The 14,722-nt window shown below is 38.4% G+C and overlaps 1 protein-coding gene across 1 annotated transcript; it reads left to right on the forward strand.

The window, feature by feature from the left end:
• The first annotated feature begins 750 nt into the window (after positions 1-750).
• On the forward strand, positions 751-9,334 carry LOC132983952 (metalloreductase STEAP4-like). The gene is made up of 9 exons (XM_061050527.1): positions 751-1,018; positions 1,162-1,269; positions 3,803-3,873; positions 4,281-4,365; positions 6,261-6,539; positions 6,651-6,745; positions 6,857-7,010; positions 7,134-7,304; positions 8,937-9,334. Exons 1-9 carry the CDS (start codon positions 800-802, stop codon positions 9,198-9,200), a joined length of 1,446 nt encoding a protein of 481 aa, XP_060906510.1. The 5' UTR covers positions 751-799; the 3' UTR covers positions 9,201-9,334.
• The last annotated feature ends 5,388 nt before the right edge of the window (positions 9,335-14,722 follow it).

Below are 14,722 nucleotides of genomic sequence, written 5' to 3' on the forward strand. Positions count from 1 at the left end.
CACACACTGAACATTTGTGAGAAAAACTGAACATTCATACAAAAGAAAAAAGCCACACACAAAGCATTTCCATTTTTGCCGAGCTTCATTTCTGCTCTGCTGAGTCTGTTCGTGTCACAACTTTGCAGATGTTTTAGCCATGGGGACATGAACACTAAATTTGCACAAATTCTCTCTGCAGTCGTTTGGTTGGAACAGTGGGTTTTGAAATGATAATGAATCTGTGGGCCAGGATCTCCCACATGGCACCATGTCTAGTGTGGAAACAGAAGAAATAGAAAAAAAAAAACAAAAAAAGACAAGCCCTGGAAAGCAGCAGAATAAGATTTTTTTTTCTCTCTTTCTGTCAAATGTTAAAGTCAAATTCTGGCTGAACTAGATTTCACCTTCAAAGCAGCCTGTTTCTGAAAAGCCATAAATGTTACAAAATGTGAATCTGAGGTTAATGTTATACATCCTTAGAGCAGAAATACAGTCCTGCTTTGGACAGAAGCAATTATAAAATGATAAAACAGATATAAATATACAGCGATTGTTGGGTGGAGCAATGACTCACGGTTTGAAATTTGTAATCAGTTTGCATAATGCAAGTCACACATGCCTGCACATGTGATCTCGATGTTTTTCCGGGTGTAATCAGCAGATAAGGTCATAAAGAACACACTTACTGTAATTAAAGCAGCTAGTAATGGGTTAAAAATCACACACTGAGTCTCACAAGGATAGGCACTCTACAGGTCAGATTCCAATCAGATATACATAGCAGTTAGCAGTGAGTGTCCAGACTCAGTGTGTGAAAATGACGGTGGAGAGCAGCATGTATGAGGAGGTGAAGCCAGAGAGCATGTCCGCACGTGCCCTGGGTACAGCGGCTGTCCCCGTGCCTGAGCAGCTGTGCATCTTTGGGACGGGGGACTTGGGGCGCTCTCTGGGCCTGCGTCTGCTCCAGTCTGGATACAGGGTGGTGTACGGCAGCCGCAGACCCAACAGCTGTGGCCCCCTGCCTGAGGGAGCTCAGGTACAACACATGACATAACAAAACCTTTTGGGTTTGTCAAAATGGAACAAAAAAGGATTGAGTGTGTGTGTGTGTGTGTGTGTGTGTGTGTGTGTGTCGCTAAAACATGTGTCTTAATGTTTTGAATGTGTGTGTTTGAACAGGTGATGAGCCATGCTGCAGCAGCGAGGTCAGCCAGCCTGATCTTCATCTGTGTTCACAGAGAGCACTATGGGTTCCTGCAAACTATGGCCCCTCACCTCGATGGAAAGGTGAGTTAAGGTTAACAACAGTACAATAAAAGGATCTGAAACCAGGAGAAGTTATCAGACTCAAATCACAGGATCACTGGAACAGCTAATCATATAAAAGTACCACAGGATGCTGAACATTTTTTATAAATTATAACTACTAAAATATAATATATTTTGAGTCCTCCACATATTCAAATCTTAAGAGTGTCAGTCAAGGTATGGATCATGATCAACAGAAAATATTTGAACTGTGAACAATGATGAGCAGGTTCTGTATTATGTACACATCAGTTAAGATTTTTGTGCTGTCTTTTCTAAAGTAGTTCTAAGAATTCAAGTAAATGTGAGCGAACAGTAAAATCTTTATTGAGTAAACGTATAAATGTGTCTTAGACTTCAATCATTTGAACACATCTTAAAAATAAATTGAAAAACAATTATTCAGAACACATAATCTTGTTAGTGTGAACGATTATAGAAAAGGGTCAACAGGTGTGAATAGTGTCGTACAAATTTGGTAAAGTTAATGAATTTACTATGAAAGACTTTCAATGCTGTGACATATTTATTCTGTAACTTTAAGAGCATTATTTTTAAATAAATAAGCATATAAAGATGAATCAGGCTTTTTTAACCCTCATTTCATATTAAAAAAACATTTTTTTCTTTCCAACTATTGCCAACCATTGCCGTTCTTTACAGTCTGTTTTTATTATCTATAAAGTTTAAACATTTTTAATAATAGTTTCCTAAACATTCACTTCAATGTTTTGGCTTTTATCATAACATTCAGTTTTCCTAAAAAGACAAAGTGTTGCTTTGTTTTTAGAGCGTTTTGGTTCTTTAAAAGTTCATTTACAATCAGAATTTTTTGTTAAATGCTGTCCTAATAAAACAGGCTGATCAATAATAAAAACAGGTTTAAATTAATAACAGGCTAAAAAGTATCCAGTCATGAAAAAAGGTTTGTTTTCATGTAAACAGTTCACATGATGCCCTCAGGAGAGGAGGGACAGAAAAATGAACTTACATACACTTAGTATAGGGAGGCATTGAAAATGTTTTTGGGTTAACTAATGCTTTGTCGTGTTACATCAGTATTACATCTGTCAGTGGTTTACTGTCATATAATGAGCCTTAGAAAGGGTTGTTGGATCCCCTCATTAAATTTTAATATTTCATTGACTTTGAGAGCCACCAAATAATTCTAAATCCTTCTCAACTTCTGACATTTGAATACTATCTTTTTACTATAGCATATATTTCAACAAAGAGGGTTATCAAGGGCAAGTTTTAAAGAGCAATTACAATACACATAAAAGTGCTCAAAGTTGCAATTTACAGCAATAAAACATATACCAAGATATTATAATAATCTCTTTTAAAAACTCACACACATTCAAACTGATCTGTATAAATCACAAATGATAAAAATGTATTGTTGGTTTAATTATTTTTCAATCATCTTCTTGAACAGATAAAAGTAATCTCTTTTATTTCAAGGAGGAAGAAAAACTTGGGCAGAGAATTGACTTTGTTTCTGTTTTTTAAAATTGATTTGAGCTCTTAAATAAAATGATTGTTCCTGTAGCAAAAATAATGACTTTGTTCTCTTCAAATGTTGTACTACTGTGTTGAGTTGTTCTTGTGCTAAACCGTAACATAAAGGCTGATGTTTGAGATGCTGACTTCTAATAAATATAAACCGTACAGGGCCAATCTCAAGAAGAAATCCATTGAGAAAATCAGAATGATGTAATAATACACTGTATGTATAAGTAGGCTACTTAATGGAAGGAAACACACATACAAATGGTGATGCAAGAGTGAAGTAAAAAAAACACATGTAGACAGTTTTGAGTAAATTTAACAGAACTAATGTTTATGTAATTTCTGACATAACTAAACAGAATCCTCAACCTTACACCTGTTCCACTAAAACATATGTAATTAAGATTTATCATGATTGACTTTTTTACGATATTAATCTTGTAATGGTTTGGTCTATAATACATTTTTTTTTTTTAAATATTGATCAGTTCTCCCCAAACCTCGAGATGAGACTCTCTGGGTTCTTTTAACAACCTAAATAACATCAGTTTATTGTCATAGATACTGTCATGACTAAAATATATATGAATTATATGAATATGAATATTAACCTCTAAGAAGTTGGATTCTAAGAATTTTCCTTTTTTCTTATACACTCAAACTGATTAATTGATTATCAAAATAGAGTATAGAGTTGAATAATCAATTAATTCAACAATAGACAACCTATCAGTTAATACTTTGCAGCTCTTTTGTAATAACAGCAGCGTCCGTAAACGTTTCCTCTGACAGTGTGCATGATCAGCATTCCTCTAGGTTATTCTAAAAAAAAAGAAGGGGCCCTGAGTTCAGTTCTGTTCACATCTTTATCAAAATGACTTAATTAATTAGCATCCCTCCTTTATTTGAGCAGGAATATGAACGAGATAAGATAAGAGTTAATTGGATAGATCTGACTGCTTTTTTTCTTTCGCCTGCTCTTCTCTGTCGTTGCTCGAAGGTTCTGGTGGATCTCAGTAACAACCTGAAGAAAGGCGTGTACCCAGAAGCCAACGCTGCTTACCTGCAGAGGTAACACACTCAGTCTCAATTTTTCCTCTACGCACAAAAGCATATAATATGATTATTTTTGTCTTGATATCAATATGTCAAGACAACACATTCTGCAAAAAATGTTCTTTCATGTAAGCAAGCAGCTGCCACTTTTTTCAAATGCCAAATATTATTATTTTTTATTTATTTTATTTTATTTTTTTGGAGGGGAGTGCTCCTAAATGCCATGGGCTATCAAAACTCCCAACTGGAAATGAAAAAGAAATTGCAGGGTTTCAGCTCCCTTGGCAGGATGTCCTGCTGTGTGTCTATTCAGCTTGAGAGGAAAAATCAATTCTCACCATTTTGAGACCCTTTTTCACCATCTACGTGTTTGATAAAAGAAACAATAGCTAAACTAAAAGTCCTTGCTGTGTGTTCTGCAGCCTGGTCCCTGGAGCCGCTGTGGTGAAAGGCCTTAACACGCTGTCTGCCTGGGCCCTGCAAAACGGACTGCTGGCAGGAAAACAGGTGAGAGAGGAGTGAAAGTAAAGAATCTGTTAAAAGATGTCAACACGATCAAAGGGAAACAGAGCCAGGAAGCTTCTGAAGGCTCTGCTTGACTAGACCGAACATACAAAGACAAAGCTGTAACAGGAGGAGATTACAGACTTCATCTTTTACAGATGATACATGTTTGACTTCAAACCAGGAAACAAAAACTGCTTTCATCATTTACTGCGATACAATGGGATAAATGTCTGTCAGAATTTGTATTAAAAGGAGACAAAGACTTCATCATGGACAATTGAAAGTTTTAGAAAAGCAATCGATTTCATTTGTGTCGCTGCACATGATTGATATTGCCTTCTTCTCAAAACAATAGAAGACAAAAAACGAGGGCAGCGCTTGTATAAACACACAAACAAACAAACACACTTTATGATGTTACAAACTACAAAGACCCGTGTTTATTGCAGCTTCCGTTTCACAGCTACAAAGAGAAACACAAACATGCTGAAACCTCTGGAGACCAAACCTGAATCTGCCTCGAATCCTCTTCAACTAACCCCCCCATAAAAAAACTCACACACACGCAAACACACGCACACACATGCACACTGCAGTGCTCTATTTTCTTTGAAAACAGGTAGCTGTGAGAGATCATAAGTAGTGTGTGTGTGTGTGTGTGCAGCTACAGTACATATCTGCACATGCTTGTAAGCGCGTGATCTTCCCTGGTCAGCAATTTGATTAGATCCACAGCAGGGCCGTGCCTCTGTCACATTTACATTCAGATGGAGATTTAGTCTGTCGGCGGTCCCCTGCTGTTACTGGTGCAGTAATGTAGGGAGACATGGCTGGCTGCCCGGTCCACTTAAACACACACCTGGGGGAAAACTGCTCAATCCTGCTGCCCCCACTGTATGCCTGTCAAACTACACTCTCTCTCTCTCTCTCTCTGTCTCTCTCTCTCTCTTACCCTTTGTACGATTATTTTTGTCTCGCTTTACAAAACAACTAAATCGTCTTATGGCAGAGCTGTGAGTGTGGTAATAACCTTCGCCATGGTGAGAACTCCAATGTGATTACATATTTAGCACCTTATGTATATAGTATGAATGTGCCTTACATAGTCATACGCATCCAGCAGTTCCATCTCAAAAATACTGAAACAGCTCTGTGGGGATCAACAAAACCGAGGTAATTCTGTTGACAGACACTGTAGGTGTGTATGGTGCAGTCATGCATTACATATTCCTAACAGGGCCGGTGAGTCATCGAACAACAATCTCTGAATAATTATTAGAAACTGAAAAGCAAAAGGTGATCAGCATGAAGAATTATATGTCTTTTGTTATTCTGGGCAATTTTTGAAGAAAAGATGCACCTGGATTTGAAATAATTGGGCGCACAGTCAACGTAATTGCAGGTTAAGATTTAGCAATATGCTCTTATAAATGCTGAAACCTTTGTAAAAATGTAAATCAAAATTCTACATTTGTTTTGCCAACATTAGTTGACATTAAAGCCTGTATAAACTGTATGACACCTGCGAGCTATGGGCAGACAACTTGAACTGCACTGCAGAATGCTGGGCAGCATTTGTTGAACGTACTTGAACAAAGTTGAACTCTGTTATAATTTAGAGCCTGCTAACACTACAGAGCCACCATTTAGCGTTATGTTCAAAGCTTAGAGCACAAATAGGGCATCTGAGCTGGTCTTGCTCGTGTTTGCTAACAGCTAACTTTAGTAAGAATGGCAAAACAATTTCAGATGTCAGGGCATTTGCTTCTTCCAAGGATTGAACTACGCGATGATATGCAATGTTACTTTTTCAAGGCCCATTTCCAGAGGCTTGTAACTGCCTATTACAATACAATAGTCCATTTTAAAAGGTAACCCAACCCTTTGTGCTCCAGGTGTACCTGTGTGGGAACAGTGCAGAAGCAAAGCAAGCAGTGGCAGAGATGGCCACAAAGATGGGCCTCACTGTTCTGGACAGAGGGTCTTTGTCATCAGCCAGAGAGCTGGAGGACTTCCCCTTACGGTTATTCCAAGAGTGGAGGCTGCCGCTATGCGTTGCCCTTGGTCTCATCGCCTTCTTCTTCTTTTATCTGCTTATTAGAGATGTCATCTACGAGGCTGTTGAAAAGGGCAATGACATCTCCTTCAGAATCATGATATCCTTGGCCAACAAGGTAAGGAGCTGCCCCCCCCCCCCCCCCCTTTTTTTTTAAGTACTGGGTTTTTTTTGTACATTTTGTGTTCCTTTTGAAGGATGTGTTCTGGGTTTGCCTCCTACCTTTCAGGTGTTTCCAATCGTGTCTCTCATCATGTTGTCCCTGTGCTACCTGCCTGGAGTCATAGCTGCCTTCCTTCAGCTCTACAGAGGGACCAAGTACAGGTCAGACATCAAACAGGGACAGAAATGTTCACTTACTGTGCAATTTGTTGTTCAGAAAAGGTGTATCATTTTGGGAGTGTGAAGTAACTAGCTCACTTTTGGATGTTCCAGGCGCTTCCCTGATTGGCTGGACCGCTGGATGCTGTGCAGGAAGCAGATGGGTCTGGTTGCACTGGGCTTAGCTTTTCTCCATGCCATCTATACATTCATCATTCCTATTCGCTATGCTGTCAGACACAAACTCATCTCGCGGGTGGTAGATGAGGTACAGCAGGCTGGCTCAAATCCTGCAAGGTTTTCCAGAAATCCTGTACATAGAAGACATAAAGCTTTCATTTCAACAGAGTCGCCAATTTAACAGATGTGTTTCTGTCTTTGTGTCTTTCAGATGAAGAACAATAAAACCACTCCATTTGACTTTGATAATACTGAAGCATGGGGCACTGACTCATTCTTGGTGCTGGGGATCCTTGGCTTCTTTCTTTATGTCCTGCTAGGACTAACATCCCTGCCCTCTGTGGGAGGAACTCTCAGCTGGAGAGAGTTCAGCTTCATTCAGGTCAGAGCGCCATTGAAAAATGTGTGGTCCTCTAAGTGCATGTGTTAGTTTCAGTGTTGGTGTGTGTGCTTGTGTTCACCTTTAAGCCTGTACTGTGTTGTTGTTATCAGTCATGTGCTCACTATCAGTAAACATATCTTATTGGTCATTTTAGATCATCTATATTTGTAGTAAGCATGTTTTCATCAGAGTTATTAAAGTGTTGTAAAAAAGCAATAAGTCACAGGCTCTGTTCTCCCTGGGGCCTAGTTAACTAACAGCATAGACTGGGCACACAGAACGAAAAGCCCTACTGACTTTAGCCCAGGATTTTAAATGTTAAGTTATTCATTAAAGAGAGTTATGATACCTAGTATGATCCTGCGGGAGAAGATCATGAATACAGGTCACAGATCCTTTTGTGTAAAGGTCAGGTCCACAGATAGAACTTGGATAGGGAATGACTCAGAGATAGAGGTCAGGGTCAAGACAATCCTTATGATCTGGTGTGAAGAAATGTGAATAATATCCACTGATGATCATTTCTATTATTTGTTTGTTGTTATTACACTGGTGATCAGGGTTGTAAAAATATTGAACTTCTCTAATTTGGTAAATTATCATAATGGAGGCACAGTCCATTATTGTACTAAATCAACAGGGCTTTTTTTTCTTTATGTGCTGTTTGCACTTATTTCAATCCTCTTAAAAGAGAACATCTGCTAAATGCTAAAAAGAAAAGAAAAGAATGGTATACAAAAAAGGAAAAAGAAAATGGAGACTCAAAGGCCAGTGGCGCCACTAAAGCAATTATTCCGAGGCCAGTGAGACAATTTCTGCATTGATGGAGCTTATTGTCACAGAATAGAGCCAGACATTTTCTTTTAATATCATCACAAATGTCACAACAAGTTCACTTTAAAGCTTTACTGGCGTTTTATTCCTAAAGTAATTTGTACATGAGATTTATTTGACCACATTGCTGTTATATCTATTGAAAGAAACATGCTGAATATGATTACATCCACATTAACCATTAAAGTAACCATCAAGTATTTTAGCTTCAGGGGCTTAAGCTACTTAAAGAGTTGTACAGAGGGCCAGATGTTAATGATGCAATATCTGCATTTGCCTTTAACATGTCAGTGAACCTTGAAACCTTTTTCTTGCTGAAACTGAGAAGAAGAGATTGATACCACAAGCACCCAGTTAGCTTAGCTGATTTACTAAAGAAAAAAAGCTAACTTGGCTCTGTCTTTAGATAATTAAATCCTCTTACCAGCACCAAGGGCTAAATAGCTAACATGTTTTATCTTGCTTGCAGAATCTATGCGCAAACCAATATGTAACAATAATATAGTGTTAAGGGATTAAAGTATATGACAGACTTTTTTCTGGTTGTGTTATCTCATGCTGATATGTGTGAACTAGTTAACTTTTAGGTGCTGATATAGGCAGATTTTGTTACCTTTGTACCTCTTTCAGCTAATGTCCTTTACACTAAGCTAAGCTAACAGGTGGCTAGCTCTAGCTACATAATTAGCGTATAGACACAAGAGAGGTATGAATCCTCTCGTCAAACAATGCAATAGATCACCTTTTTTCTAAAATGTCACTGTGTTTTTTTTAACATTGACATTTTATTTTCCTCAGTCTAAGCTTGGCCACCTGACCCTGTTCATCTGCACATCACACGGTTACATTTACGGCTGGAACAAATTCCTTCGCCCTTCTACCTACAAATGGTACACTCCTCCGGGCTACATGCTCTGTCTGATTGTGCCCTCTGTGGTGTTGGTGCTCAAGTTTCTGGTCCTCCTCCCCTGTGTGGACCGGACCCTAACCCGCATTCGACAAGGCTGGGAGAGGAACCAGCCAGGTGAAGAGATGGCTATGACTAAGGCAACCAATTTATAATCACTCCTTTCTTAAGAAACAAAAACAATGTAAAACTGTATATAACTTTCCATTTTAGAGATACAGATGATAGTGAAGTTAAATATTTTTCTCATTTGTAAATGATTGATCATATTTCATTCTGATCATTCTGATTTAAAAAAAAAATTGTAAAAATAAAAATAAAAAACATATCCATGATAACTTTGTCCATGCTCAGTTGTTGTTTGTGTCCTTTGATCTGTCTACACTGCCTTTCAATTGTGCAATATCCAAACAAAACAGAAATGTATAGTTTATTTCAGCCAAAATTGACAGGTCGCCATAGATATATATGTTTTTTAATGTGTATTCCCTGTGAACTTTCAAAAAACAGAAATGTTTGTGCTGTGTCTTTCTCACAGAATATGGTGAAAAATAGATTGTTATCCCCAGCCGACATCCATTGTTTTGATAAACATTTCAACAGTTCTCCTCCCCTCTCTCCCTTGTAGCGGTGAGATTGTATCCCTGAGGTTGCTCTCTTTCAGGATGCTATTGATCTCCCAGTTTTCTAACATAAATACCTCGCTGCCCGAACCAGACTGTGCATACTCACACTTACACAATGCATTCAAATGCAAAAAATCCCAAAGAAAGGAGATTGATGTAAAGCTAATTATATTCCCACATGCAGGGTCAACACACAGAGATGTGCACACTGGTGCCGACAACTAAGTGCAACGACAGGTCGCACATTTTGTAGCCAAAAGCAGTTGTTATTAAACCAGTCCCTAATATATCCAAAACAGAGTAACAATAAACAAAAATTTTAGAGAGCCAAGGGGAAAAGCAGAACAGAATGTAGGCTCTATAAAATAGACTTTTACCATATTCAAACAACAAACAGTGACATTGTGCTCAGGCTGTCATGATGTCAAACTGTTGTGTCTTTAGGCTTTACTTTTATAATTGAAGGAATAAGACAATCCTTATTATGTCACAATTTCCTTATAGATAAGCAACTGAGACAATAATGAGGGAAAATCACAACTGTTCAGATTTTTTGTTAAAACAATTGTCTATGTTTGAAAAGCCATTAGCTTCCAGTAAACAACAGCTAGCCACTCCCTAGCTAATATTACCATTAGCATTACATTAAAAGGCATAAATGAACAGCCTGTGGTAATTTTAAGAGGGAAATTATTGTATACAAACAGCTGCTGTCTGACATTAGCTAAATTATTTTATTTTTGTTTTATATGTAATTGATTTTACTTCCAAAATGAGCCTAAATGTCTCTGGATTTTCAAGATTGCTTTTTCTTATCAGTCGCTAATCAATGAAGAAGCAAAAAAATCACAACAATGTGTCAAATTTCATACATTTAGGACTTTAGACATTAGAAAACACTCATAGAACGAGGATAGCATTTGAGCGTCCCACCCTGGGCCTGATCTCAGAGTAAAATGGGCCATCTTGTGAATATGGTCAATGGCCCAATACCAATCTCCGTCATCACTGACTCCTGGACCTTGTGGCACTTTCTCCGTTAAGTTTCCTGCCATTAAGCGTTAAAGTGCTTAAGGGCTTTGATGAAGACTTTCCACTCCACATTTCATGTCCCATTTCCCATGGTTCATAGGGAAGTTGTTGACTTGTAAAATGACCTCTACTTAATGTCAAAAGTTTGTCAGAGTTATTTGTATTTTCAGTCAGAAGACTATGGCTTTCCCCGACTTCTGTTTGTTTGCACCGTTAAGTCATGACACAAATTCATATTGAAGGCACAGCTTTTTATTTAGGTTAGTCTATTGGCAATGTTTTTTATTCAACGTGATCTCAGTATTGTATGTCCTATTCCTCCTTTTTATATCATTTTAGCCCCAATGGACTCACACATTCATGTCTGACAACAGTTCAGTGTGTGAGGTTGAAGAGTTCAGCCTTTAAGGGGCAGATTGAATTTGAGCCAATATTGAACGTTTGCCCTCAATAGGTTCTGATAACAGATAAGGGACTGCCAGGTAGGCAGGTGACTTGATCAGGTGATGAGCAGAGGTGGGAGAATCCCTAGTGACTGCTGGTAAACAGGTGCAGAATAGCAGGTGTGAAATGTGTACATATTAACATAGGAATATAGAAACCCTAATCAGATAAATGAGCTGCAGAGGAGGGAAGAGAGGAGGATGGAGCAGCTGTCTCTGCGACAGGATCTGGTGCTACAAGAGGAATATGCAGCGGCTTTCCCGCCCCAAGCAGAACATTTAGTCAGAGACATCCTGTTATCTAGCATCTAACAGCATTATCTGCACACACAATCTGCAATCCCTTCCACCGTCTCAAGTTGTATTATTCTCTTATTACCGAAGAACTGCTGTTGATTTTAGCCTATCTCCTGCTGCTGGGATGTGTGTGTGCCATTGTGTGTGTGTGTGTGTGTGTGTGTGTGTGCTGATATAAATAAGATAGAGTATTCCAATAGTGCCCTGGGAAAGAATTAAGATGTAGCAACATTGAGAAAAGCTGTGAAAAAAGCTAGTTTACATTCATCATCTCCTCTCGCGTTTATTCTCATACACCTATAGGCTACCATGAAGCTGTAATAAGATTATGTGCGTCCAGCCATGAAGACTTGCCTCTATGAGCAGAAATAAACAGATGGAATTGTGGGTAGAAAACAAAATCATGGACCATAATGTAGAGTTCAGCCAGGATTCATCACTCTATGATGAACAAAATGTTTTTATTATCGCTGACATTTGTCTGAATTGTTGTCTTAAATTAACAAATGCACATGACCAAGCTGCTAAATAACAATTATCTTGTAGGAATTTAATTAAAATGTATATTGCAAGTTGTTTTAAAATGTTGACTCTTTTATTATTGGGAAAGGGAAAGATGTGTATAAACTGATTTTTTTATGTTTAATGCACCTGTGACTAATGTAATTTCATTTTATATCCCTACAAAGAGTTAAAATGTATTTAAAGACTGATTACAAACAACATGAAATAAAACACTTCTTTAGTCTGCTTCTAAGATGTTGGTGTTGCGTTGTTTAAATTATTTTCTTTTAAATAAATCTAAGGCTGCACAACTTGAAAGAGTGTTTTGCTATCTTTAAGTTTTGTTACTCTATCCAAAAAAATTATTGAATGTTTAAATTCCTTCTTCCTTTTGTGAACTTGGAATTGCAAGCTCTCAAGGTTCAAAGAAAAATGTAGTCTTATTGCTTAAAATAGATAGAATAAAAGTCTCTGCCTGTATGCTACATTTTGACATACTGTTTCTTTGAAACAGTTCAGAAAGCCCAACTCTATAACACCTCAGGATTGCTCTTAAGACTGAATAATAGGGAACAGCATGGGGTACATGTACCGTGGCTCAGGAAATCAAGCAGGCATATGGCATCCAAAGGGACCCAAGTGTTCCTCATTGTCCGCTGGATTAGACTTTCACAATATGCTCCAACTCTCAAATCCCTCAGTCTGTTGAGGTAAAAGTTGCCCTCCATTACATCAGGAAGCAGCTAGCATACCACAAGGGGCTTTTTCTGAGTTCTCACGCAGCACATAACACTTAATTGATTCAGCAGGAATGTCAAAAGAGAGGTGTTTAAGGTGAGCAATGTTACTGCTTCATCTCCTCTAGTGCAGACTAATTTATGTTGAAAGTCCCACAAGGTTTGCAAGTAGCCTGCAACATCCCCAGTGCTATGTAGTTGGAGCAAATTGTACAATTCGTTCAGAAAAGAAAAAAACTTAATAGAAAAAGATTAGAAAGGCTTACTGTCTTATTTTGATGTTGCTAATGAACTTGTGTACAGGGTCAGTGAGAGTGAATGTTTAAACAACAGGCATCATTAGGAGGACAACTGAATCATTTCAACAAGTGTCTATGATGTGAGTTCACATTTTTTATTTATCTGCTATTAAGGGCGTGTCCAGACTTATTGACTGGGGTTGCCCAAATGGTGCACTGACTTCTGCAGGGGTAGCCTAAAGTGTTATGTGCTCAAAGACACAAATAAATATCAATTATTTACTCTTTCTAACTTCACTCAAAAAGGTGATGTATGTTCAAAGACACAATTTTAAGTATAAATTAAAACCGCAAGCGGTGATGAAGGGCCCTCGCACCCCTGTGCATGTCGGGGTGTATCGCGACCGCGGGAGTGCAGCAGCAGCGGAACGTGGCAAAGCAGCAGGCTGTGCAGTTCGATATGTGTAAAAGTCATAGTACTGGCATGTTGAAATAGGCAACGAAATGAAGATCACATAAAATGTTGACGTAGAGCAGTTCAGGCTGGCACTGTCATGATAGCTATAACATTTGGAGGAAATTGAGCATTGTATATAGGATGTAGTACTTACTCTTTGCTGTAGGGGGCGCTATGGTTGAAGTTGACTATTGTTATGTCAATGTGTTCAGAGGCCAACCCTGATCATACAAGTGAACTTTCAATCAGATCAGACAAAGTATATAGGATGTAGTACTTAATCCTTGCAGTAAGGGGCACTATGGTTGAAGTTGACTATTGTTATGTTAAAGTGTTCAGAGGCCAACCCTGATCATACTGAAATTTTATGCAGATCAGACAAAGTATTTGAGATACAGTACCGCCTCTTTCCAGTAGGAGGGCGCTATGTTAATGGCATAATTGTATTAGGTTAGATGTGATCAGGCCAGTACTGACATTGTTCATGTGAAATTTTGAGCAAATCTGACATGTATATGGGAGGTAGTACTTATTGTTTGCACTAGGGGGCACTATGGTTAAAATTTGTTGTAGCTATGTGACTGTGTTCAGAGGCCAACCCTGATTATACATGTGAAATTTGGAGCAAATCTGACATTGTATATGGGAGGTAGTACTTAATCTTTGCAGTAGGGGGTGCTATGGTTACAATTTATTATTGCTATGTGACTGTGTTCAGAGGCCAACCCTGATTATACATGTGAAATTTGGTGAAAATCTGACATTGTATATGGGAGGTAGTACTTATTCTTTGCAGTAGGGGGCACTATGGTTACATTTTATTATTGTTTTGTCATTGTGTCCAGAGGCCAACCCTGAACATACCTGGGAAATTTTAAGCAGATCCGAGAAAGTATGTATGATGTAGTACTTAGTGCTTGCATTAGGGGGCGCTATGGTTAAAGTTGAATATTGTTATATCAATGTGTTCAGAGGCCAACCCTGATCATACCTGGGAAATTTGAAGCAGATCCGAGAAAGTATGTATGATATAGTACTTAGTCCTTGCATTAGGGGGCGCTATGGTTAAACTTTATTATTGTTTTGTGTCACTGTGTTCAGAGGCCAACCCTGATCATACCTATATAATTTCAAGAAGATCAGACAAAGTATATAAGAGCTACAGCCACTTCCTATTTGATGGCGATGTGATTTGTGGATTTCCTATTGAGTTTTGGGCGTGGGTTGAAGAGGCTTTTTTGTCATGTTGGAAATGCATAGTAAAATTCAGAATTGTAGGTTCAACGTGCTGCGGGGCCTGAATGTTTGAAATATTGTAGGGGGCGCCACTGAGCTATTAAGC

This window comes from Labrus mixtus, chromosome 11 (genome assembly GCF_963584025.1).
Source record: "Labrus mixtus chromosome 11, fLabMix1.1, whole genome shotgun sequence".
Lineage (NCBI taxonomy): Eukaryota > Metazoa > Chordata > Actinopteri > Labriformes > Labridae > Labrus > Labrus mixtus.

Bases quoted from the DNA above. Each gene is read 5' to 3' on its own strand.
- LOC132983952 (XM_061050527.1), top strand. From the start codon at position 800: ATGACGGTGGAGAGCAGCATGTATGAGGAGGTGAAGCCAGAGAGCATG. The intron at 1,019-1,161 runs GTACAACACATG...GTGTTTGAACAG, and splicing joins CCCTGCCTGAGGGAGCTCAG to GTGATGAGCCATGCTGCAGC. The intron at 6,540-6,650 runs GTAAGGAGCTGC...CCTACCTTTCAG, and splicing joins TGATATCCTTGGCCAACAAG to GTGTTTCCAATCGTGTCTCT.